This window comes from Salvelinus fontinalis, chromosome 41, assembly GCF_029448725.1.
Source record: "Salvelinus fontinalis isolate EN_2023a chromosome 41, ASM2944872v1, whole genome shotgun sequence".
Taxonomy (NCBI): domain Eukaryota; kingdom Metazoa; phylum Chordata; class Actinopteri; order Salmoniformes; family Salmonidae; genus Salvelinus; species Salvelinus fontinalis.
Window position 1 is genome coordinate 15,694,219 of NC_074705.1, and position 24,731 is coordinate 15,718,949.

Below are 24,731 nucleotides of genomic sequence, written 5' to 3' on the forward strand. Positions count from 1 at the left end.
AGGTCGAAAGATCCCTGTTAGGGGTATCATCTCATGCAAGACCAAGGGAGTAATCTATCTCATCACCTGTTCATGTGGAAAAGCCTACGTGGGACAAACGAAAAGACAGTTAAAACAATGCATAGCTGAACACCGCAGCTCAATCAGGTGTAAGAACACTGACTCTCCAGTAGCAGCTCACTTTGTTGAAGCTAACCATCCCAGCTCCTCCCTCAAATACACAGGCATTGAGCATGTTGCTCTACCAAGGAGAGGAGGTAACATTGAGATCCTACTACTAAAGAGAGTCTTACTGGATATCCTATCTAAAAACATTGACCCCTAGTGGTCTGAATATTGACTTTTATCTCAGGCCCTTCTTATGAACACATTTTCCTCAATTATTATATATATATTTTTTTTACAGCTTATTAGCGTATTCCTAATATGTTCCCCCTGTTGACGATGTTCATTATATATTAAGGTTGAACCAAAAGATTACATGTAACAAAAACGATAGACGAAATGATTATGTGAAATTGAATTTAATAATATATGCTGATGCTAATATGATGTACACTACTCCATTGTTTCTATATGATAACAATAGCATAATATATTTTATATGCCATATACAATTTAACAGTTTCATTAATTTTAATTAACTTAATCATTATGACACACCCCTCCCTCACCATTGTCATTGGTTACACTAATTGCACTGTTTGTCTACATAACCTGGTTCAAGTATTCATGACATCACCCTGAGGAAGGCACAGTGATGCCGAAATGTTGGTAAATACCCATTAAAATACCTGGGAGATTACACATGGTGTGCGACTTTATTTTGATAGTGTAATCCAAGTTTATAATTTTAAATTGCTAATTGATCATTAGAAAACGCTTTTGCAATTATGTTGGCACAGCTGAAAACTGTCGTGCTGATTAAAGAAGCAATAAAACTGGCCTTCTTTAGACTACTTGAGTATCTGGAGCATCAGCATTTGTTGGTTCGATTACAGGCTCAAAATGGCAAGAAACAAATAACTTTCTTCTGAAACTTGTCAGTCTATTCTTGTTCTGAGAAATTAAGGCTATTCCATGCGAGAATTTGCCAAGAAACTGAAGATCTCGTACAACGCTGTGTACTACACCCTTCACAGAATAGCGCAAACTGGCTCTAACCAGAATAGAAAGAGTGGGGGGCACCGGAGCACAACTGAGCAAGAGGACAAGTACATTAGTGTCTAGTTTGAGAAACAGATGCCTCACAAGTCCTCAACTGGCAGCTTCATTAAATAGTACCCGCAAAACACCAGTCTCAACATCAACAGTGAAGAGGCGACTACGGGATGCTGGAATTCTAGGCAGAGTTGCAAAGAAAAAGACATATCTCAGACTGGACAATAAAAAGAAAAGATTAAGATGGGCAAAAGAACAGACACTGGACAGAGGAACTCTGCCTAGAAGGCAAGCATCTCGGAGTTGCCTCTTCACTGTTGATGTTGACACTGGTGTTTTGAACAGTACTGTGTGTTATAAATATATATATATGGGGGATTGTAAATGATGCAGACAATTACATTGATGGAATCTATACAATCTATATGCAATATTAAGCCTGGTCTTTCCCTAACAAAAAAATAATGTAAGACAGGTAAACAAACAGCTTTTTTTAAAAGATAAAAATCACTACGGCCTACATTGTAAACTGAAAAACATTTTCAAAAAATGAAATAAAAACTATTCTTTATTTTCTTGAGAAACTGCATCTTTATAACTGGCTTAAGGCATCCAACTCACGGATTTGAGATTTCGCACTGCTGTCAATGACAAGAACATCGTCTATAGTGCTAGCGACGATGGTTCAGTCTCTTGTACAGGCACCCCATCAGTTTCACCATGCTGCCCTGAGATAGATGAAATCTTCTCTTCTGATGACTTCTCCTGAGTCTGCAAACAGTAAGCAAAGAGCAATATTTAGAAACAAATCATTCCAACTTATGAGAAGCCACAGCTACAGTGCATTCGAAAAGTAATCAGACCCCTTGACTTTAAGTTACAGCCTTATTCTAAAATAGATTTCTCAATCTTAACACAATACCCCATAATGTCAAAAAACAGGTTTAGACATTTTTGCACATTTATAAAAAATTTAAAAAACAGTAATATCACATTTACGTAGGTATTCAGACCCTTTACTCAGTACTTTGTTGAAGCACCTTTGGCAGTGATTACAGCCTTGATTCTTCAAGGGTAGGACACTACAAGCTTGGCACACATGTATTTGGGGAGTTTCTCACATTCTTCTCTGCTGATCCTCTCAAGCTCTGTCAGGTAGGATGGGGAGCGTCACTGCACAGCTATCAGGTCTCTCAAGAGATGTTTGATTGGGTTCAAGTCCGGGGTCTGGCTGGGCCACAAGGACATTCAGAGACGTGTCACAAAGACACTCCCGCGTTGTCTTGGCTGTGTGCTTAGGGTCGTTGTCCTGTTGGAAGGTGAACCTTCCTTCCAGTCTGAGGTGCTGAATGTTTCGGAGCAGGTTTTCATCAAGGATCTCTCTGTTCTTTGCTCCGTTAATCTTTCCCTCAAGCCTCACTAGTCTCCCAGTCCCTGCCGCTGAAAAACATGCCAACAGCATGATGCTACCACCACCACGCTTCACCATAGGGATGGTGCCAGGTTTCCTCCAGACGTGACGCTTGGCATTCAGGCCAAAGAGTATATATTGGTTGGTTTCATATTATTGGTTTCATCAGACCAGAGAATCATCTTTCTCATGGTCAGAGTCCTTTAGGTGCCTTTTGGCAATCTCCAAACCGGCTATTGTGCCTTTTACTGAGGAGTGGCATCCGTCTGGCCACTCTACCATAAAGGCCTGATTGGTGGAGTGCTGTAGAGATGGTTGTCCTTCTAGAAGGTTCTTCCATCTCCACAGAGGAACTCCGGAGCTCTGTCAGTGACCATTGGGTTCTTCGTCACCTCCCTGACCAAGGCCTGTCTCCCATGATTGCTCAGTTTGGCCGGGCGGCCAGCTCTAGGACGAGTTTTGGTGGTTCCAAACTTCTTCCATTTAAGAATGATGGAGGCCACTGTGTTCTTGGGGATCTTCAATGCTGCAGAATTTTTTTGGTACCCTTCCCCAGATCTGTGTCTCGACACAATCCTGTCTTGGAGCTCTACGGAAAATTATGAACTGACTCTCCAGCAGACGGACCGGATTCCAACAGAGAAGACAACAATGACATACGGGCATAAATATATACATTGCAATTATTCTCGAATGAGCGGCCATTCATGTGCAAATTATTAGCATTTCAACTAATATAATTATCAACTGTGTGTAGTGAATCTATTTCGTTTTCCCCGCTCACGCTCAGTCCCCACCTGTTTTGTTTGTCTACCAAGCCGTCATATCGGCTTCGTCCGCTAGGGACTTTTTCTTTGTATCATGTAGTAACCAAATATCTACTGTTTGTTTGTAAGTAATTCTGTGTGATTATTTAGTTAGTAAATAAATAAGCCAATTTGTATATCGCTGATTCATGATTTAGGCTAGGGTTCGTGCAGATATTCAAGGGTTTGCGACGTTCAGTAATGAGAACAGATGAGGTAATAATAATAATAATAATTCCTTAATAAGAGACTGTTTTGTTAAGATATGAAAATATCTGAAGAGTCGATTCGGGAAATAGAGACTTTATTTTTTTTAAATCCGTGGTGCCCCAACTTCCTAGTTAATTCAAGTTTACACAATAAGTTTAATTACGTAATAATAATTACACAGAGAATTGATAAAATAACAGTCTTCACATTTAATGATGGTCCTGACACGACAGGGGACTCCAATCAAGTTGTAGAAACATCAAGGATGATCAATGGAAACAGGATGCACCTGTGCTCAATTTTGTGTCTCGTGGCAAAAGGGTCTGAAATGTTGTGAAAATAGGGGTATTTCTGTTTTTTATTTTTAATAAAATTAGCAAACATTTCTAAAAACCTATTTTAGCTTCGTCATTTTGGGGAATTGTGTGTAGACTGATGAGGGGGGGAAATTATTTAATCCATTTTAGAATAAAGCTGTAACGTAACAAAACGTGGAAAAAGGGGTCTGAATACTTTCCGAATGCACTGTGTACAAAACATTAACACCACCTTCCTAATATTGAGTATCGCAACCCCTTTGATTTGATTTGGATCTCTTTTAGTCCCCATTTGGACTAATCTTCCAAGAGTGCTTAAACATTCAAATACAATTTATAATACGAACACATTTCCACATATAGCACACTATTACAAACATACATAATATACTAACATAATGACACAATAAATACTCAATCCCAAAAAATATTGATTCTTCATCTACTATAGTCCCACCACATTTCTATGTATTATATTTAAATCGTTTTAAAATAATGTTTAAATGTATATATTGAAAGGTTTCTGGTTTGCTCAGTTAATTTATTCCATTTCTTTATTGCTCTAAATCGAAATGTTATTTTGTGGACAATCTATTCCTAATATTTACGGAATGTCTGTCTCTTACCAACTGAATACCGTTGTGAATAGAACTTGGCTGTTTTAAATGCTGAATATTATGAAATAAAATAAGCATGTTCCTTTCAATTATCTTATCAATTGATGACCAACCAAGAACATTGCACATGACTGCAACAGAAGAACCATATCTCCACCTTAAAACAATCCTTGCTGCTTTGTTCTGGGCATTCTGCAGCCTTCTAACTTCACTTGATGATGCATTTCCCCAGACCACAGAACAGTAGTTCACCTGACTCAATTATTGCTTGTGTTATTTGCAGATTTTTTCCCCCTGGTAAATATTTATCTATCCTTCTGATTATGCATGCTGTTTTTTAATTTTTACATAGATTAGTTATTTGAGACTATCATGATAAGCAGTTGTCTAGCTGCACTCCCAATAGTTTGGTTTCTGCCACTTCTTCAATTTGTACTCCTCCCATACTTAATTGTATCCCATGCTGTTTTGGCCTTTTCCTAGTGGAACAGACCAACATAACTTTGGTTTTCTTGGTGTTTAAAACAAGTTTGTTTTGGCAAACCCACTCCCTAATATTCTCCAAATCTCCTTGTAAAGCTTGCTGTACCTGTTGAACCGATTGTCTTGCTGCATAAATTGTAGTATCATCTGCAAATATAGTAGCTTGAGTTTCAGCTAAGGCACAGGGGAAGGTCGTTGGCATATATTAAATAGAGAAGTGGCCCAAGGCAGCTGCCCTGCGGTATTCCACAGTTTAACACGAGGGGAAGAAAATTAACCATTGATATAGGTGGACTGTTTCCTGCCAGTTAGATATGACTGTACCCAATTCAATGCTACCTCCTTAAAACCATAATGCATTAATTTTGTCAAATTATTTAATGATCCACTAAATCAAATGCTGCACTGAAATCTAAAAATAGTACACCCACAAACTTGCTGTCCCCTCCCCTTCATCTACACTGATTGAAGTTGATTTAACAAGTGACATCAATAAAGAATCATCACCTTCACCTGGTCAGTCTCATCAAAAGAGCAGGTGTTCATAATATTTTGTATACTTTGTATACTGTATATTAGTAATACCCAATGATGTGCACCTGCTTATTCATGTGGATTTGTCTATTGTAATACCATACAGAACATCATTCACATTATCTCAAAACATTGCCACCACTGACAGGATGACTGCACACAAGATACACAATCATGTGTTGAAGGTACATGCACATTGACCATGACCAGGCAGGCAAACAAAAGCACAATAAAGGACAGTGGCGTTAAACAATTTGGGTTAAAAAATTAAAAAAAATCTAGAAAAAAAATACAGGTTCTGCAATTAACCAACTGATGTAGAATCTGAATCATCCCATTAACGCATGTAAGGTGCTGTGGTTGGCATTTAAAAACAAGGACAGAGGACTTACTGACCGTATACCCAAAAACATAGGTAATTTTCCAATATCCATAATGTAGTTTACGAAAGTTCAAATCAGGAAGGCTGGTCTGAATGATCGTTTTTCAACAGTCTCACAACCATCCACCACCAGCTATAATAACCTTAAGGCCCGTCATTGGAACACCTTTCGCCTAGCAGGGGGGGTTTCAATGCCAGCTGCCCAGTAAAGTGCTACCCGTCACCAGCATTTGGATCCGAGGAGCATGCTGACATCAAGTGGTTTCTGTGAGAAGTACAGGAGGGGGCGGGTTACCCCGTGTGGCGTTTTACCCCGTGTGGCGTGTTACCCCAAGTTATCCTATATTCAGTGTGTTTATGCAATTTGACTGCGACATAACATTTATCAAAACATGCTAACTAGTTAAAAGATCACATTTCCGATCTAGCTAATGATTATGCCCATGTTAAATGCAGATAACCAAACCAATGCGTCAGCCTATTTATTTATAGCCACTATGCTGCATCAGTTAGGCTACAGGTGATAATGGTTACAGCATACCTGATAAGATGGACCTTGCATAGGCTATACGCATGGTCCAATATGTTAAAATCATTTTACCAATATATTATTGGGCTTATTTCTGAAGGTGGAAATTATATTTTAGATTTGAATTCATTTGGATTGAACGTCCTTTTAAAAAGTCAACGGTTGAACTTCTCAGTCCTTCTACATACAATTTCCTCAAATCCCCACTCTACGCAACCTTTTCCTCCACTGCTAAAGAGTCTGGCGGGTCCCCTCTGTGGCTTGCAGCTCTGAAATGTAAAATTAAGTTTGGTTGTAGTTGTAAGGACTTGTTGTACAGCTCGCGGCTGAGACCACTTGCTGGAGTGGCTTGCTCTCTGCTCTCTCCTTACCTCCGGTATACACTTCCAGTGTAGCGGCTAAAGACCTAGAATGATGCTTTTGATAAGCCCCCAGGTTCATAGGGGAACACCTTTGCATCCGTAACTCAGCTGAGATCAACACAAAACACTTACATTATTCCCTTGTGTAGTTGGTGCGGGCTGCCTCTCGGCCAGCTGCTTAGACTCCCCGTCAGTAGCCACCTTAGATTCAGACGTCACGTCCCTCTCATTGGGTTTGGCTTTAGCTGGAGAGGGTTTAGCTTCTTGTGAGTCATTGCCTTCAGTTGTGACCCCAGCTACAACTGGTTCTTGTTGTATCTCTTCCTGGACGTTGCTAAACGGCCGGTCGTCGTTCCTCAGGGTCTCCACGTTCCTGGGAGGGGAGCATTGAGGGGCCTCCCCCCCTGCCAGTGGGTTGTGGTTTGTACCTCTCAGATGGGCCTGGGGCTCGGGCTGGTCCATGGCTGGAGGAGGGGGGTCCCTGGGCCTGCCGATGCGCAGCAGTCTTGTAATGCCGTGCTTGATGGCTGCCTGGCATCTACAGTACATAAACACCTGAGGAACATGAGGAATATACTGCTTCAGTGACATGTAGGGAACTGGCTACAACTGGAAACAGTTACTATGACTGCTGTGTGATAGTCAGGGATGGGTTCAATATGGAAGTAAATGTAATTTCTCATTCAAGCATTGAAAAGGGCCATTTATTTTCTTCAGGATTTTTCAACACCAATTCTCTTTCTGAAATGTTTGAATTGAAATGGAATTTACCCCAGGCCTTCTAAAAGTGTTTTGTGTGTGTGTGTGTGTGTGTGTGCACGCGCACCAGGATGGAAAGCACGATGAGGAGCACAGGGATATCCCGGGTGACCGGCAGGTCATTGATGGCTACGAGCAACTCGCTGATCCTCTGGCCAAAGTGCTTCTGAGTTTCCGTGACGAAGTTGGTGATGGTCAAAGTGATTGCATTCAGAGAAAGACAAAACAACACACCATCATACCACGTCCTATTGGAAATAGGCTAAATGCTACACAGGTTATTGGTCATCAACAAGGTTGCGGTCAATTCCATTTCAATGCAGTCAATGCAGGAAGGATTCACTCATTGTTTACTTTATTTGGCCAGGTAGAATTAGAGACAGATACAGAGAGATGGGAAGGATAAGGGTTGGAGTTGGGGTTTGATCGCTAGTCTCCGGTAGGGAGCAGTTTGTGTGCCTAGAGCATTACCGCTAGACCAAAGGCTCTGCACTTACATCCTGTATGGCTGAATTGAAATGGAATTGTCCCCAACCCCGGTTGTCAACTACAGGTTACCTTTGCTTGGGATACGAGACGGATTGGGGTGACGTTGAGGACTTTGTTGTACATCGTACAGAGACCATCCTGGAGAGTCATGGCACCTCTGTACCAATCTGGGGTAAAGGTAGGAAGGAGTCCAATACAGTAGGCTTCATGACAACATAAACCCATATGCATTTCCACAGTTAGCTTACTGCAAACAGTGCAAAGTGTAACAAAATGTTCACGCTGTTGGAGACCATTAAGACCTGGGCACATTTTATTGTATACATATCTGTTCTAATAATTATGGGTAAGGGCTGATATATAAAATAGCAATTTACAATCTGACTATTTTATATCTTATATACACTTGAATAGATGTTTTTTTTTATATATCCTTTGGGATTTAAAGTAGTGTTAGGTTTAAGCTCTTTGTATGAGAAGTGAAATGTTACAGTGGACTGCAGGAATGTGCTCTCCCAATAACTCAAGCCCTCTCTTGACTGATAACAAGTCCGGTGATATGCAAGGAGGAGCACAGAGAAATACTGGATGATGGAAAAGTACTGAAACACATCTTTCTGGAAAGGAAGAGGTGAGAACTAAAGGTATAAAATGGGCACTGCACTGTATTGAATGTATGTTCTTAACTGACACATCCAGTTGGGTGTAACAAATCTAGTTTGAGCTTTTTTGCTGTCTGCCTGGAGTTTGTACCAGACATCTAGAACCTCTGTGCATATCACAGGACTTCTTACCAGTGGAGAGAGGCCTTGAGTTATTGGGAGTACACATTCCTGCAGTTCACTAAATAACTCCACGTCTCATACACAAAGAGCTTAAACCAAACACCACTTTCAAATCTCCAAGGATATATAAAAAACATCTATTCATAGTAAGAGAGCATCATTATATAAACCAGTAAAGAGAGAGATTGTAAATTACTATTTTATCAGCCCTAACCCATAAAATGATTATTACTACTGATAATTATACAAGAAAAGGTGTTCTGGTCTAAATGGTCTCCAACCAGAGTATGTGAGCGGAGTTGAGTGGTTGGAAATCGCTCTTGTCGCACATGGAAAGGTCAAAATCGCTCCATGCTGACAAAAAAAAAACACACAAAAAACAACTGCTGCTCCAAATTCGCTCCATTCATTAAAACCACAATTTAACTAATACTATTTGTGACTACCTGGATCTACCAATTGTTTTTTAAGTATTGAAACCAAAAATATGGATTTGAATGAAAAGTATTTGAATAAACATGAAAAGGTGAATGTAAGAAGCGAAAATAGGCTACATGTCATATTAAACAGCAGGTAGTCAGGAACGAAAATGAATTAAGGCTATATTATTTCATGGCTATAGCCTACAAATAAATACATTGTGAAGCATTTGCGTGTGCGACACAATAGGCTGGTTGTATTAAATCATTATAGTCTATAAATTGCGCATATAGGCTGTGACTCAGAGTTAAATAAAAATGTAATAAAAAATGACTTATTAGTGCCTTTGAATTCATTTTTAGAACAAATTTTTAGAAACACGAGTTTGGCCAGTCTGTGGCTTCAGGCGCATGCGATGGTGCCCGGAGAGCAGGCCAGCCGTGGAGAATACCCTCTACACACTTGCAGAGCCACTGGGGATGCTAAACACCCTTTTGGCCACTCTTGCCAGGCTGGGCAGAAGTGCATTAAGCTCTCAGCATTAAACAACATTTCGTTGTATTAAATCATTATAGTCTCCAAATTGCGCATATAGGCTGTGACTTACTTAGGGATTTTTCGTTTCATTTTTATTTAATTCTGATTCGGCTCAGTGCCGTTGAATTCACTTTTAGAAACACGACTTTGTCCAGAGTCTGTGGCTTCAGGCTCATGCTAAGTGCCTGGAGAGCTGTATACTTGCAAAGCCACTGGGGATGCTAAATACCAGTCGGGACACTTTTGCCAGGCTGGTCAGGAATGCAGAGTTGTTTTTAAATATTTCTATAGGTAGGCCTAAAAGGTTTTTAGACAAAATAACCCAATCAAAACGGAAAGCTTCTTGAACGTGGGAATATGCCAGTACTATTGGGCCAAAATCAACTTTGGCCTATAGTATAGATAATAGAACAAAAATGAACGAAACGTTTAAGACACCCGATTTTTTTATACCCACCTCGTTCCGTTCTGTCGGCATGTGCACGTAGAAAGTATGGGATTGGTGTCTTTTCAGATTCCACAATGATTATTTAGTTGTGGACACTATATCACTGCATTCTCTCTTGTTCTTGGTCCTCATCTTTGTAAGTCGACTTGATTTAGCATCTGTGTGTTTTATCAGTTTTTCTTTTTGAAAATATTTAGTGAACTCCGTGACAGTAGCTAAAGGAAGGGTCTGTAGATCGCAGCACACACGTACACTGGCATGCTCTGAGCTCGTGAAGCGAGTGCTACCGGAGCGCTACTTTGGAGCGGGCTAAAAGACCGACGCCCCAGCCTTTGGAAATCTCACTCCACGCTCCAGACAAATTGGGCATGCTAGCGCCTCTCCGCTCACATACTATGACTCTAACAACATCCATGCGTCTTAATATCTATTTTTTTAATGGCATTACAAAATTAATATATTATCTCTTTATGCACCAATTATTATAAAAGAATGACGCATTTATTCAAATGTTAATGTTTTTTGCATCATCTCACCATTTAAGTCCCACCAGTCAATTTTCCCGGTGCATTTCGCGTCGACGGCAAAGTCAATCTGACAGGACAATAAAATTACAATAACAGATATGATGGATTTAGCATTGTACCATTATATTGTACCAGTATATATTATATTATACCAGTATATATTGTACCAGTATATTATCAGGAGCTGGTTTAGTGGCAGTGCTGCCGTCCCTGGGACCACACACCCACAGTTCAAACCCTAGTTCTACAACTGCTATTATCCCTCATCAATCTAAAAAAAAAAAAAAAAAACACATCATTTTGTTTTCCCCTCAAGATATTCCTTGGTGTTCCTTCAATTTATTTAGTTGGCTTAGATTTTTTTAAAGAATAGACTATGGCATATTATAAATAGCTGAACTAGCTTAAGTCATCCTTACCTGTTCATAAACCCCCCCAAAATATTATTTGCAAAGACATAAAATACTGTTGTAGCATTTAGCCCACATTTATTTTTACCTCTGAGAACATGAATCAATCCTGAATCAGACAGACCCTACACTGAAAGTAGCCAGACTGGCCACTCTGTCTGTAAATAAGTCATTTTGTACCTTCAAATATTCTTTAAAATGAATTCTAATAATATGTATTTACTACTAGACATAGAACATCATAGACAGTAAGGGGCTATTAGCAAGTGGACATTTTACAGAATGCATGGAAGTGTGTATTGATCATTTACCTTGTGGAGGAAGAAGCAAAACCACACCAGACTGATGAGAAAGCAGATGGCGAAGATTCGCTTGAACTGGACAAACCAGGAGACTGTAGACCACAGCTCGCTGCAGATGATGACCACCATCATTACGACACAAACAAACACCTGGAAGAGAGAGGAGGTCCTTTAGAGCAGGGTTTCCTCAACTCTGTCCTGGGGGCCAGTTTAGAATTTTTCATTAGCACTACACAAGCAGATTCAAATAATAGCTTGATGATGAGTTGGTTATTTGAATCAGCTGTGAAGTGCTAGGGCAAAAATTTTACCGTGTACCAAGGCGGGCCCCCAGGACAGAGTTTGGGAAACCCTGCTTTGGCTTTGTTTTGATTTGGTTCATTAAGAAATGCTAGCAACCATGACTGAATTCAAACAGGATTTGGTTTCAGGGTATGGTTTGATGTGGGTGTCTCGTGTTCGCAGGTGGGAAGAGTTAACAAAATAATTTGGTCATGTCGCTTGAGCCGGCTGGTGAGCGACCGTGGAAAATTTAGCTCGACTTTGGATAGCCCACCTCTGGGACAATATTTTCATGTCGCACATCTTTTAGTTGTCTCATTGAATGCTTTCAAAATTTGTATCGGAATTCCTAAAATGTATAGATGGTTTGAGGTTAAGTCGTAAAAATTTGGAGCTACTGACCTTTTAAAATATTGTCCCATGTGCATTGTGTAATTTACGGATGTCTCCAACTAGCCACATAGGGATATCGAATGTCAAACCAAATTGACCATGGGCATTACGATCAGGTTGCGTGCAGCTGCGCTCCTAATTCATGATTACTTGGGTACTGCCAGCTGTGGGCAGGATTATAATAAACCCAACGCACGGAAAACTGTTACGGTACCCTTCATTCCGTGACATTCCATTCTTTCCTATCGTGCAAATCTGTTTTGGACGAGAACTACTTTATGACCAAAATGATCCTATTTACATTTTGTAGTCAATGTTGACACAAGAATAAATGTTTCTGGCTCATATTGATGCCACATAGGCCATTTAAGTTTTTAGGGGCAGTCGCTCCTTAAATGACTGCGATGACGATGAGAAATATTACTGGCGTGGTGACGCCAACGAGTGGTATCAGTTCTGTCTTGTCTTGAGCGTACAGTAAATGACTGTGCTCTGAATCGGAGCGGTTAAGTCATATTGTTGAACACAAAAGTGCCAGATAGCTTCATACGCATCTTAGTCAGTCAGTGGAGCAGATGGGACTCGCCTCCTCAAGCAGAGATCAGACATGCCAGCCAGCACCATTGAGAGTAGTTTTGTTTTTATATGTCCTTTAGTTTGTGTGTAGGCTAGTCCTAGCCTATGAGTTACTGTGTTTTCTTACAAGTATGAACTTGTAAGTCCAGAAAAGACATTCCCTTTAAATGTCATCCTCCCTGCCTATGTAGCCTACTTTACAAACGGTCAATCATCAATTCCTTTAGGCAAACCACATGTGGTGTGTGCGGCGTTAAATCCACTTGATTTTGAGCATCACAGTCCCCTCTGCTACACATGATCACCTTCATGACTGTGTCGATCTCTACACCAAAGGTGTCCTCAAAGTGCCATCTCGAGGCCTCGAGTTCATGTGGTTTGAGATCCACCAGGATCTGGCTGAGGGCATCGTCCAGATCCTCCATTCTACAGGTGTCCCTTCCCTCCAGAAGCTTCCAGATCGCTGCCAACGCTTGCCGAGACAGTCTTACTTTGGCGTCGTAGTAGAGATCATTCTGGAAATCACTGGGCTAGTGGTTGGAAAGGAATATAAAATAAGTAGCACAACAAAGTACAGGCACTTGGCATATACAGATAGCATATTACATCACAAGGAGGTAAAACTTGGGTTGGGTGAAGTCAACCTTTATCCCATCGTGATTATGTACTCAAAACTTTTATAAACGATGGTAAAACCCCCTATTATAAATACCTCTGCTATAACCACTCTCAGACTATAGCGCAAAAATCACATGCTATAACTGGACGAATTATGGCAAAAAATAATGGTTGTGGGCAAAGGCTAAGTGAAGGCAAATCTCTTCTAATCTTTCTGGTGGAATCTCAGCATGGCCAGGTCAGGTCTATGTGCACGTCTTTGTGGCGCGCCCATGAAGAAATGACAGTCAACTGATGAGCAACAGGCTTTCTTACCGTACTGAGTTAGGTTATAAACCATGGGCTGGATAGAAGCAAGTCTAGCGTCTTCAGAACCGGATAATATTTGCTTTATTTGCCTCATCTTCCTTTCTTAGCGGTCATATTGTTTGTTCCGTCTCTCATGAAGCTGCGATTGAGAATAGCCTATGCCTAGGCCAATAGACTGACCTTCGTTCTTTTTGAATGCGGCACATTTTGGACAACTTCTCAGGCTATTCAAATATTTGGGAAATAGGCTACTGGGTCACAACTTGAACTTTTCTTGACGCTTTTATGATAGGCTACTGGCCATTTGGTTTTCAACCTCGCATGGAGGGATTTTACTAGCCCGCACATATTATTTATTTCATAACCCCCTACAGCCGATATCTGAGTGGACATCTAATTAGCATAATACAAAAATCCCCATCAAAATATGTTTAACGTAGAGATATGTGGTTTTTTTTGTTTCATGGGCTGCGTCTTGATCCACCGCATCCGCTCATGTCGGCCTTCCGCATCTACTGTGGAAGGTGGCAAAGCTAAAGCAGTATTTGGCAGACCAGGAGACATCCCGAAAACCAGTTTTCTAGCGAAAAAGTCTCTCCGAACGGGTTTACACACTAATATGACCCCTCTATGGAAAGATGAGACTCTCACGAACAGGATGCTGTTCTCCGTTTTGGTATACGGGTTATTCCACGTCCTTCTTACATCTCTCAGATATAGGACCGACACTTACTTCCCTTTGATGTGTTTCTATGGGCTAATAGCAGTAAGTTCAAATTCAATGTTGACGTGCTACTCTACGGCATGGTAATGTTCAAAGTAGAGTTCAAATTTGATTCCATTATTATTGTAGTCCCATCCTCCACCACTGAGTTCTTGTAAGTGACATTTCTTTGTTGCAAGTCAAGTTTCTGTTTGCAAGTCTTGTGTCGTGATTCTTCACTCTTCCTCCCAAAGTGTGCACTAGTGTACCTCATTCTTGGCCCTGAAGAGCTGCAGTGTGTAAATCGTCATCCCTACCTGTGCTAAAACACCCATTCGACTACAATAAGACCATACTTGAGTAAAGACCTTAGTTGAGTGAATGGTTGGATGTGAAAACATGCGCTAAACCAGAGCATTTTTTAAAAATGTAAGTATTTGAATTGTGACTATCGTTCGTTGTACATTGATAAACTGTATTAGGTTTCCACCCATGTTAACCTTATTTGATCATTCATTTTGTGGTCCTTTTTCATAGGAGGTTTTGGCTGATCTCCATAGCTGAGAGAAGCCGAGGAGGAATATCACTTTGTCCCATAATAATACTACCAATATTTCTAACTGTACCAATGAGAAGTAGGGCAGACTTATCCATTGTTGTTGAACTGTTTTCAGTCAAGTTTACAGTGACAATTTGTTACCAGCCACATGTTCAATAAGGTATTCTGCTAATAGAATTACAATACAGAAATGTTCTCGCCCTTTAGTGAAATTCTGCCAAGCCTAATGTTGGAAACCATTATCAAGGAAAACGAATTGAAAACAATTGTAACCCGTTTCTTGAAAATGAGGACAATAACTGTTGCCTCTATCACAGGTCCCAAGTGTACAAACAGTAAGGGGTATATCCTTAATAAATTAATTTGTGATGGTTAATTGTGTATACTGATTGCTACGGCATAGACATGACAAATCTATTCACTAATTAAACACTTATCTGCCTTATGCAGAGGTCCGCCTGGCCTTGCTGCTGTTCCGGTTTCAGCTGTTCTGCCGGCGGTTATGGAACCGCCACCTGTCCCAGACCTGTTGTTTTTCAACTCTTAATGATCGGCTATGAAAAGCCAACTGAAAATTATTCATGATTATTATTTGACCATGCTTGTCACTTATGAACATTTTTTAACATCTTGGCATAGTTCTGTTATAATCTCCACCCGGCACAGCCAGAAGAGGACTGGCCACCCCTCATAGCCTGGCTCCTCTCTAGGTTTCTGCCTAGGTTTTGGCCTTTCTAGGGAGTTTTTCCTAGCCACCGTGCTTCTACACCTGCATTACTAGCTGTTTGGGGTTTTAGGCTGGGTTTCTGTACAGCACTTCGAGATATTAGCTGATGTACGAAGGGCTATATAAAATAAACTTGATTGATTGATTGAAGGAAAAACTCTACATGCAATAATGTCCATGTCTTGCAACTTTAACAGTAGAGTCAAGAAACAGCTTTGTCAACACTCTCACCAAGGGCTAACTCAAAGAATGTTACGGCAAGGTTGTCCATCTACTCGGTCTCCAAAAATTTGACAAATACACAACTTTGAGTTATTGTTACTGGCAATATATACACTACATCACCAAAAGTATGCGGACACCTGCTCATCAATCATCTCATTCCAAAATCATGGGCATTAATATAGAGTTGGTCCCCCCTTTGCTGCTATAACTAGATGTTGGAAAATTACTGCGGGGACTTGCTTCCATTCAGCTACACGAGCATTAGTGAGGTCAGTGTTCCAATTCATCCCAAAACGTGTTAGATGGGGTCAAGGTCAGGGCTCTGTGCAGACCAGTAAAGTTCTTCCACACCGATCTCGACAAACCATTTCTGTATGGACTACGCTTTGTGCACGAGGGCATTGTCATGCTGAAACAGGAAAGGGCCTTCCCCAAACTGTTGCCACAAAGCTGGAAACACAGAATCATCTAGAATGTTATTGTATGCTGTTGCATTAATATTTCCCTTCACTGGAAGTAAGAGGCCTAACCCGACCCATGGGAAAAAATTGCCCCAGACCATCATTCCTCCCCCCCTAAACTTTAAGCTGACACTATGCATTGGGGAAGGTACCGTTCTCCTGGCATCTGCCAAACTCAGACTGACAGATGGTGAAGCGTGATTCATCAATCCAGAGAACGCGTTTCCACTGCTCCAGAGTCCAATGGCGGCGAGATTTACACACTTCAGCAGACGCTTGGCATTGCGCATGGTAATCTTAGGCTTGTGTGTGGCTGCTCGGCCATGGAAACCCATTCCATGAAGCTCCCAAAGAAGAGTTCTTGTGCTGACGTTGCTTCCAGAGGCAGTTTGGAACTCGGTAATGAGTGTTGAAACCGAGGGCTTGCACTTCAGCACTCGGCGGTCCCGTTCTGTGAGCTTGTGTGGCCTACCACTTCGCGGCTGAGCCGTTGTTGCTCCTAAATGTTTCCACTTCACAATAACAGCATTTAAAGTTGACCAGGGCAGACATTTGACGAACGGACTTGCTGGAAAGGTGGCATCCTATGACGGTGCCACAATGAAAGTCACTGCTATCTTCAGTAAGGCCATTCTACTACCAATGTTTGTCTATGGAGATTGCGTGGCTGTGTGCTCGATTCTATACACCTGTCAGCTTGGATGTAGCTGAAATAGACAAATCCACTAATTTGAAGGGGTGTCAACATACTTTTGTATATATAGTGTACGTACAGTGCATTTGGAAAGTATTCAGACCCCTTGACTTTTTCTAAAATAGATGGGGGAAAAAACATCCTCAATCTACACACACACCATAATGACAAAGCGAACAGGTTGACATTTTTGCACATTTATTTAAAATAAAAACAGAAATCCCTATTTACATATGTATTCAGACCCTTCACTATGAGACTCAATTGAGCTCAGGTGCATCCTGTTTCCATTGATCAACCTTGAGCTGTTTCTACAACTTGGAGTCCACCTGTGGTCAATTCAATTGACATGATTTGAAAAGGAACACATCTGTCTATATAAAAAGGTCCCACAGTTGTTGACAGTGCATGTCAGAGAAAAAACTACGCCATGAGGTCGAAGTAATCGTCCGTAGAGTTCCGAGACAGGATTGCGTCAAGGCACAGATCTGTGGAACGGTAAGAAAACACTCCTGCAGCATTGAATGTCCAAGAACACAGTGGCTTCCATCACTCTTAAATGGAAGTTTGGAACCACCAAGAGTCTGAGGGCTGGCCGCCCAACCAAACAAGCAATCGGGGGAGAAGAACCCGATGGTCACTGACAGAGCTCCTCCGTGGAGAAGGGAGAACCTTCCAGAAGGACAAACATCTCTGCAGCATTCCACAAATCAGGCCTTTATGGTAGTGGCCATACGGAAGCCACTCCTCAGTAAAAGGCACATTACAGACTGCTTGGACTTTGCCAAAAGGCACATAACGGACTCTCAGACCATGAGAAACAAGATTCTCTGGTCTGATGAAACCAACTTTGAACTCTCTGGCCTGAATGCCAAGCGTCACGTCTGGAGGAAACCTGGCACCATCCCTACGGTGAAGCATGGTGGTGGCAGCATTATCATGCTGTGGGGATGTTTTTCAGCGGCAGGGACTGGGAGACTAGTCACGAGAGGAAAGATGAACGGAGCAATGAAAACCTGCTCTAGAGCGGGTTCTCAGGACCTCAGACTGGGGAAAAGGTTCACCTTCCAACAGGACAAATGACCCCAAGCACACAGCCAAGACAACGTAGGAGTGGCTTCGGGACAAGTCTCTGAATGTCCTTTAGTGGCCCAGTCAGTGCCCGGACTTGAACCCGACTGAATATCTCTGGAGAGACCAGAAAATAGCTGTGCACCGACGCTCCCCATCCAACCTGACAGAGCTTGAGAGGATCTGCATAGAAGAATAGGAGAAAGTCCCCAAATATAGCTGTGTCAAGCTCATAGCATCATACCCAAGAAGACTTGAGGCTGTAATCACTGCCAAAGGTGCTTCAACAAAGTACTGAGTAAAGGGTCTGAATACGTATGTAAATGTGATATCTCCATTTTTTTTTTTATAAATTATATATTTATAAATTGGCAAACCTGTTTTTGCTTTGTCATTGTGGGGTATTGTGTGTAGATTAAGGAGCGGGAAAAAACGATTTAATCCATTTTAGAATAAGGCTGTAACGTAACAAAGTGTGGAAAAAGTCAAGGGGTCTGAATACTTTCTGATTGCAGTGTAATTTGAGGTTTAGAAAAAGTTGGTTTTGGCACTGCAGCTATCTAGAAATGACCACAGTCATTTGTGTTGATTAACTTGCTTGCTAGCTTCTTAGCCTGTTAGCTAGTAGTACAGTATGACCATGGGCAGAAACTGCTTCTACCAATAGAAATCCCCGATCACACTTATAGGCAATGTCATGGTGACATTGGCTAGCTAAGCTCATGCGCAGGAACACGTCAGTGTCACAAGGTCTGGAGTAATACATGTTCAACTACTTAAGACTTCGGCTCTAATCCAGGTTGTGCCTTTAGATTGAGAAAATTAACAACTAGGGAAGAATCTTCCACTCTCATTGGCTGTGTTTAAGATCATCAAAACCGTGATGTATGGTGGGAAAATTGTGAATGACTGATCAACAAATAATTATGTTAATAATAATTCCCTGCACTGTCAGCTGCAATATCAAGCCCATAGAGGACTCAAACCTCAAACCCCGGCCTGCTTCGCAAACGTTCCCATAAATCTCGCAATGTTGCGCTCTGGGTTTAGAAACTCTGTGGTTAGGTGCTGAAGATAATAGTCCAGGTGATACTAATCAACACATCTAACTTTTGGAATGAGCAATCAAGCTACTTTATATGAAAATAATCATGGGCTCTAAACCTTCAAGCCGCATACCGGACCCTATTCAAACTAAACTACTGAAAGAGCTGCTTCCTGTGCTTGGCTCTCCTATGTTGAACATAATAAACGGCTTTGTGTGTTAGTGCTAACGTTCAACCCAAGGTACCAAATTGATATGTGACACGTATTAATGTCAAAATAACATGCAAAACCCCCCCCCCCCCCCCAACACAAAATAAATATATACACATACACAGTTGAAGTCAGACATTTACATACACTTTGGCCAAATACATTTAAACTCAGTTTTTCACAATTCCTGACATTTAATCCTAATAAAAATTCCCTGTTTTAGGTCAGTTAGGCTCACCACTTTATTTTAAGAATGTGAAATGTCAGAATAATAGTAGAGAGAATGATTTATTTCATATTTTATTTAGTTCATCACATTCCCAGTGGGTCAGAAGTTTACATGCACTCAATTAGTATTTTGTAGCATTGCCTTTGAATTGTTGAACTTGGGTCAAACGTTTTGGGTAGCCTTCCACAAGCTTCCCACAATAAGTTGGGTGAATTTTGGCCCATTCCTCCTGACAGAGCTGGTGTAACTGAGTCAGGTTTGTAGGCTTCCTTGCTCGCACACACTTTTTCAGTTCTGCCCACACATTTTCTATAGGGTTGAGGTCAGAGCTTTGTGATGGCCACTCCAATACCTTGACTTTGTTGTCCTTAAGCCATTTTTCCACAACTGGAAGTATGCTTGGAGTCATTGTCTATTTGGAAGACCCATTTGCAACCAAGCTTTAACTTCCTGACTGATGTCTTGAGATGTTGCTTCAATATATCCACAATTTTTCTTCCTCATGATGGCATCTATTTTGTGAAGTGCACCAGTCCCTCCTGCAGCAAAACACCCCCACAACATGATGCTGCCACCCCTGTGCTTCACGGTTGGGATGGTGTTCTTCGGCTTGCAAGCCTCCCCCTTTTTCCTCCAAACATAACAAGGGTCATTATGGCCAAACAGTTCTATTTTTGTTTCATCAGACCAGAGCACATTTCTCCAAGAAGTCCCCATGTGCAGTTGCAAAACGTAGTCTGTCTTTTTTAAATGGCGGTTATGGAGCAGTGGCTTCTTCCTTGCTGAGCGGCCATTCAGGTTGTCGATATAGGACTCGTTTTACTGTGGATATAGGTACTTTTGTACCCGTTTCCTCCAGCATTTTCACAAGGTCCTTTGCTGTTGTTCTGGGATTGATTTGCACTTTGCGCACCAAAGTATGTTCATCTCTAGGAGACAGAACGCATCTCCTTCCTGAGCGGTATGACGGCTGCGTGGTCCCATGGTGTTTATACTTGCGTACTATTGTTTGTACAGATGAACGTGGGACCTTCAGGTGTTTGGAAATTGCTCCCAAGGATGAACCAGACTTGTGGAGGTCTACAATTTTCTTTCTGAGGTCTTGGCTGATTTCTTTTGATTTTCCTATGATGTCAAGCAAAGATGCACTGAGTTTGAAGGTAGGCCTTGAAATACATCCACAGGTACACCTTTACACCTCACAATCTTTAGGCCTATATTTATTTTGTTTGCAACTATAGTTGAAATGTTTTCCATTTACCTTTTTAGACTTTATACATTCATATTTTATATTTTGTTACATGCTTAATTGAACATTTGCACAAAGGTTCGAAATAAAAGGAGAAATAATAAAACATGAGTAAGTACCTTTTATTTGTTGAGTATCATTTTATATAAACGATTTATTTATTACAGAAAATGTGCTATAGCGTGATATGTATCATTATCGGGATATGAAATTACCTGTATCGGGATATAGATTTTGCCCATATCACCCAGCCCTACTAGGCAGTGAAAGCAAAATGCAGGGTAACGTAACCAAAATAGAAAAAACTGCAGGGAAAGAGGGACCCGTTTCACTGATTATATTTTCTTTGCATTTATTTACAATTCATTTGTTCTTGCCTTTCAAAATGTTTGGACGTCTTTGTCTGGTGTAAAAGTAGGCTATTGCAAACGTCACAAATGTATATCTGGTTAAAACGCTGATTGTTTTGCCCCAATGCAATGTGTGGACTGTGCCCTGCAATATTCTTAGTTAGCCTACAACAGACAGAAGGTTGTAGTCTACATCCCAAATTAGCCTACAAAATATATTTACTTTTAGAATATTTGTTTCAAATAGCTGCAGGGTTTTTATTTCTGCTGTTCATAAATATGAGGCAGAGACATAGGCTACATCATGTCAATCAAATTGGTTGACGGTTCAGAAGAGGGTGAGTAATGAAAAATGTGAAGGGAGGGGGAAGAAATGTAAGAAACATGACGGGCGGGGGATTGTGAGCAGCAACTCCATTGTTAGTGTTCACACAAGTTGAGACAATGCCAAAACATACCAGGCCAAATTTTTCAATCTCCTTCAGAAGCTTGGTGAGGAATTGCTTGAACACCAGATTGCACGAAGGCAGCTGTGAAACCTGTGTAAAAAAAATAAATAATAATAAAATCAGGAAAGTGACATTTCACCTTCTCGCCATTCTGTCATAAGCTTTTAAGAGGTGTTCAAAATAAGGTGTATTTGTCATGTTTGGTTGTATTTTCACACGTCATGTTTTTGTTCAAATAGCTAGCTACTGCAATAGGAAACATGACAAAGAAAACAACAAAACATGGCAACATTAAACATGTTCCCCCCCCACAAATCTTGTGACGCCCCCTTTTGGGCCAATTAGTGACAAAAATGAATGCTCAAACAGGACAGGAAATATGCTTTTTCAAAGTGTGGAATTTCAGTTGATTACTGTAGCAGCCCCCTTGGGCCAATCAGTGTAATTTGCCAAAATCGGGACAGTGGTGTCTGATATATCACGTGTGTTTACTAGAATCATATTCCTGAGCATGTGTGCCAAATTTCAGATCTTTTGTCTCGACTTCTGAAAGCTTGGCTAGGAAAAGCCAACTGACATTTATTTACCACAGAGGTGCTGACCTGTCGTGTCCTCCTCAACCACATATTATTATTATTAATAATAATGGTCATCTATGAACATCTTGAACGATCTGGCCTGGCCACCCATCGGAAAGGGGATACCTAGTCAGTTGCACAACTGAATGCATTGAACCGAAATGTGTCTTACGCATTTAAAGCTGCACAATGCAGAAGTCGTTCTGCCATTTCAGTTTGTGACAAAACAAGCAAGTCTAGTGTAGATAATCAGTGTACCATTTAAAAACAGAGTGAAATATATTATTCATAACCAAAAATATTGTATTTTCTTCTGTTTGAAGTTAGTGTACAAAACCGAAAGTAAAAGACCAAAAAACGAAACTTAAGAACGGGAAGCATAGAATTAGTGCGCATACAACATTCCGCTTCCTATATTTGAATAGTCGATCTATAGACCCCTTCATGTGTTTAAAAACATTGCCGGTTGCGGACAAATTGGTGCTGGTGGCATAACATGGGGGAGTTCTTATAGAACGCCATTAAAAAAAAGCTCCCATTTACATGTTGCTTATGAGTGCATTTCACACTACTTTTGGATTATAATAAGATTACGGTTCGTTTGAATGTCCTGTTCAATAGAATGTTTGTGTCATCGCAAATCAATTGCATTATACTTACACTTAAACCAGTAAAACGGTTCTTTGGCTAACTTTTGCGACAGACTATATCAACGAGCGTTACGATTCTAGCTAATAACTGCTGCATCCGTAAGTTATTTTGCAAAGATCACAACCAAATATAATCTTAACGACTGTTCAATCAAAACATAAGCGTATGTAAGCGTATTACAACCACTAAAAATGTATTTTGTTTAGATGTAATAAAAACATAAATCTAGGCTATGTTGAATGGGCGACTCTTTCCGCCAAGAGTTTCATGTACTGGAAAATGGTCTATAATAACACATTTCTGTGAATTTGGTCATGTCGCCTAAAAAGTTACACATTGCAGCCTTTCACATTATTTTACCCATTGGTCAAAATATGCATTTTTGATTGGACACCCTAAACAATAAAATAATAATTTCAACTAATGGCACCGAGTCATGGCTTGAAAACAGGCATTGCGCAGCTGCTTGTACTGTACCTCAGCAGGCTTTCTCATGGTCTTTGTGCTTGGGTCGTAGTTCAACATATCATAGGGATCAATCCATTCCTCATCGTCCACCTGCCCTTGAGCAACGAGCAACAGGCTGCATACAGCAGCAATGATGATGAACATCGTGACAGCACTTCTTGACATTTTCTTCCTTTTAAGACGGCTAGCTAGCTAGCTAACGTTACTACTATGACATTTGGAAGCTACTCTAGCTAAGCTACATTTAACTCGTGCCTCAAACACAACAATAACTTCAAGCTGTGGTCTAACTGTCATTGGCGACATTCTTCTTCGTTGGTATAATGGCGTTCGCAACAATTAAATGTGCACTCCGCCACCTACCGATCCTCGACTTCGATGATGTCATCTACAAAATAGCCTCCAACACTCTACTCAGCAAACTGGATGCAGTCTATCACAGTGCCATCCGTTTTGTCACCAAAGCCCCATATACCAGCCACCACTGCGACCTGTATGCTCTAATTGGCTGGCCCTCACTACATATTCGTAGCCAGACCCACTGGCTCCAGGTCATCTATAAGTCTTTGCTAGGTAAAACCCCGCCTTATCTCAGCTCACCCACCCGTAGCACGCGCTCCAGCAGGTATATCTCACTGGTCATCCCCAAAGCCAACACCTACTTTGGCTGTCTTTCCTTCCAGTTCTCTGCAGCCAATGACCTGAACAAATTGCAATAATCGCTGAAGACTTACAGTGGGGAGAAGAAGTATTTGATACACTGCCGATTTTGCAGGTTTTCCTACTTACAAAGCATGTAGAAGTCTGTAATTTTTATCATAGGTACACTTCAAATGTGAGAGACGGAATCTAAAACAAAAAGAAAATCCCATTGTATGATTTTTAAGTAATTCATTTGCATTTTATTGAATGACATAAGTATTTGATCACCTACCAACCAGTTTGAACTCGTTACCTGTATAAAAGACACCTGTCCACACACTCAATCAAACAGACTCCAACCTTTCCACAATGGCCAAGACCAGAGAGCTGTGTAAGGACATCAGGGATAAAATTGTAGACCTGCACAAGGCTGGGATGGGCTACAGGACAATAGGCAAGCAGCTTGGTGAGAAGGCAACAACTGTTGGCGCAATTATTAGAAAATGGAAGAAGTTCAAGATGACGGTCAATCATCCTCGGTCTGGGGCTCCATGCACGATCTCACCTCGTGGGGCATCAATGATCATGAGGAAGGTGAGGGATCAGCCCAGAACTACACGGCAGGACCTGGTCAATGACCTGAAGAGAGCTGGGACCACAGTCTCAAAGAAAACCATTAGTAACACACTACGCCGTCATGGATTAAAATCCTGCAGCGCACGCAAGGTCCCCCTGCTCAAGCCAGCGCATG

General features: G+C 41.0%; 1 protein-coding gene across 1 annotated transcript; it reads right to left on the reverse strand.

Moving 5' to 3' along the window:
* Nucleotides 1-508: 508 nt before the first annotated feature.
* Nucleotides 509-23,787, reverse strand: LOC129840343 (chloride channel CLIC-like protein 1). Its single transcript, XM_055908147.1, has 9 exons — nt 23,348-23,787; nt 21,651-21,731; nt 13,046-13,270; nt 11,499-11,639; nt 10,787-10,844; nt 8,130-8,227; nt 7,639-7,737; nt 6,945-7,367; nt 509-1,932 (listed from the first exon to the last, which is right to left on the reverse strand). Exons 1-9 carry the CDS (start codon nt 23,501-23,503, stop codon nt 1,825-1,827), a joined length of 1,389 nt encoding a protein of 462 aa, XP_055764122.1. The 5' UTR covers nt 23,504-23,787; the 3' UTR covers nt 509-1,824.
* Nucleotides 23,788-24,731: the final 944 nt, after the last annotated feature.

Bases quoted from the DNA above. Each gene is read 5' to 3' on its own strand.
- LOC129840343 (XM_055908147.1), bottom strand. From the start codon at position 23,503: ATGTCAAGAAGTGCTGTCACGATGTTCATCATCATTGCTGCTGTATGC. The intron at 13,271-21,650 runs GTATGTTTTGGC...TCCAACCACTAG, and splicing joins AGATTGAAAAATTTGGCCTG to CCCAGTGATTTCCAGAATGA. The intron at 10,845-11,498 runs GTAAATGATCAA...TTGTCCTGTCAG, and splicing joins TTTGCTTCTTCCTCCACAAG to ATTGACTTTGCCGTCGACGC.